Source organism: Sinocyclocheilus anshuiensis, unplaced genomic scaffold, assembly GCF_001515605.1.
Source record: "Sinocyclocheilus anshuiensis isolate Anshui unplaced genomic scaffold, SAMN03320099.WGS_v1.1 scaffold718, whole genome shotgun sequence".
Taxonomy (NCBI): Eukaryota; Metazoa; Chordata; class Actinopteri; order Cypriniformes; family Cyprinidae; genus Sinocyclocheilus; species Sinocyclocheilus anshuiensis.
In genome coordinates, this window is record NW_015546102.1 from 1862054 (window position 1) to 1864294 (window position 2241).

The 2241-nt window shown below is 33.7% G+C and overlaps 1 protein-coding gene across 1 annotated transcript in view; it reads right to left on the bottom strand.

Annotated features, from left to right (window-relative positions):
* The window catches only part of LOC107700495 (probable flap endonuclease 1 homolog), a 6709-nt gene that overhangs the window by 3988 nt on the left and 480 nt on the right, over positions 1 to 2241 (bottom strand). The window contains exons 2-5 of the mRNA XM_016502169.1: positions 1928 to 2003; positions 1208 to 1310; positions 1034 to 1105; positions 191 to 409 (exon numbers count right to left, since the gene is read on the bottom strand). Coding sequence (XP_016357655.1) covers positions 191 to 409; positions 1034 to 1105; positions 1208 to 1310; positions 1928 to 2003 — 470 coding nt within the window. The remainder of the gene's footprint in view (positions 1 to 190; positions 410 to 1033; positions 1106 to 1207; positions 1311 to 1927; positions 2004 to 2241) is intronic.

Here is a 2241-nt window from a genome sequence, read left to right on the forward strand (position 1 = left end):
CTGAAAATTAAGCTTTACAATCAAAGGAATAAATTACATTTAAAACATAATAAAATTAGTGCTGTAAAATGATTAATCGCGATTAATCTCATCCGAAATAAAAGTTTTTGTTTACATAATAAATGTGTGTGTACTGTGTATATTTGTTATCGGGCGAGAAGGCGAATTCGTTAACCGCGCCTTCGCCCACCGTCCAGCGGAGGAGAGGATTGTGGGCCGATTTGCTCTTGCCGGTGTGAACGGCGTAGCTCTCGCCTTGCTTTAGGAGCTGGTAATGCGGCGGAGTCGTTCCACAGGTGTGCTCCACATTGTACAGGTACAAACATCCACTGCTGTGAGCCACCAGGAACAGGTGCTCTGAACCCGGCACCCACTTTAAACACGTCACCGCCGACTTGTCGATTAGTCTCTGTTAGAACAGAAACAAAAAAGAGCGAAACAGAATTACAAAAGATGCAAAAAAAGGTTGTTGCCAACTATACATAAACAATAAATAAAAATCTTAATAGTCCTAAAATAGATTTAATTTTCTTAATATAAAATATTATTTATTTATTCATTCATTTTACTTAATTTAACAATTTATTTCTAATATATATATATATATATGCATTAGTGCTGTCAAACTATTAATCGCGAATAATCGCATACAAAATAAAAGTTTTTATTTGCATAATATATGTGTGCATTCTGTGTATATTTGTTATGTATATATAAAATACACACACATACAGTATAGATTTAAGAAAAATATGTTATGTTTATACATTTGAAATATTTATATATAATATCAATTATATTAATATAAATATATACATGGAAATATTTTCAAAATATATACTGTTTGTTTGTGTATTTATATATACATAATAAATATACACAGAACACACAAATATTATGTAAACAAAAACTTTTATTTTGAATGCGATTAATTGTGATTAATCGTTTGACAGCACTAATTAAAATAGAAAAAAATGTAACATTTTTCACAATATTACTGTTTCACTGGATTTTCTTTTCACCACATATTTACAATACAACTGCACACACCTGTGTTGGAGCTCTGTAAACTGTTCCAGCCTGTGCTTTGAGCTCTTTTCTCCAGCTAGAGGGATTACAATTATATGATATATTATTACATACAAAATAATTACACAATAATTATATGTATATGATTACTAAATAACTGTATTAGTACACATCTCACCACAGCTCTCTTTTGATTAGGTGGTCTGCCATCAAGTACAAAGACAGGCTTGATGTCATGCTCCAGGAAAGTAAGAGTGCGGTAAAACAAGCCTGTGAGAGGGCTGCAACATCACATGTTCATATGATAAGATAACACAACTATACCTAAAACTAGTGCTGGGCGGTATGACCAAAAATTTATATCACGGTATTTTTCAAAAATTATACCGGTTTCACGGTACATGACGGTATTTTTTTTTCATGCATGACTGGGTGTTAACCATATTTTGTACTGATTGAGAGAGGAAATACTGCAGTATATTGACTTAGAATGCCCTATTTTACTGTCATGATGAGTGAATACTGTCAAAAAATACCACACTAAATAGTGACTAAACACGACCCCTTTTAATACATGTTAACCAGGAGTCACTCTCATTTATAATCGCGGCATCGTCTGATAAAATCAACATGCATCTACACTAAAGAGCGGCTATTCGGTTGTTTTGGCTATATTACCCTCTCAAACAGTGTCGCGTTCCGAACGTTGTTTAAGCGACATACTCTATGTATTGCGGTATTTTAAAAATTAATATCATAACAAAAATAAACACCGGTATTCGGTATGAACCGGGATATCGCCCAACACTACCTAAAACTCATAATATTTACAAAATACACTGATTTGAATGTATTTTAACAAGCTCAGTGACTGAATAATACTTCATGCTGAACTGACCTTAGCTTCAGATGACTGGGGAGAGCTGAGCGAAACTGATTCACCACAATAGATGTATCCAGTGCAATGATCTTCCCTAAATCACAGATATATGACCATCAGTACAGATTTATGCAAATAAAAAAAGAAGAAAAAGACTTAAATTTAGTCCTTTAGCAGACGCTTTTATCCAAAGCGACTTACAAATGAGGACAATAGAAGCAATCAAAACCAACAAAAGAGCAATAATATGCAAGTGCTATGACAAATCTATACACTCACACACACACACTCACACACTCACACACACACACACACACACACACACACACAGA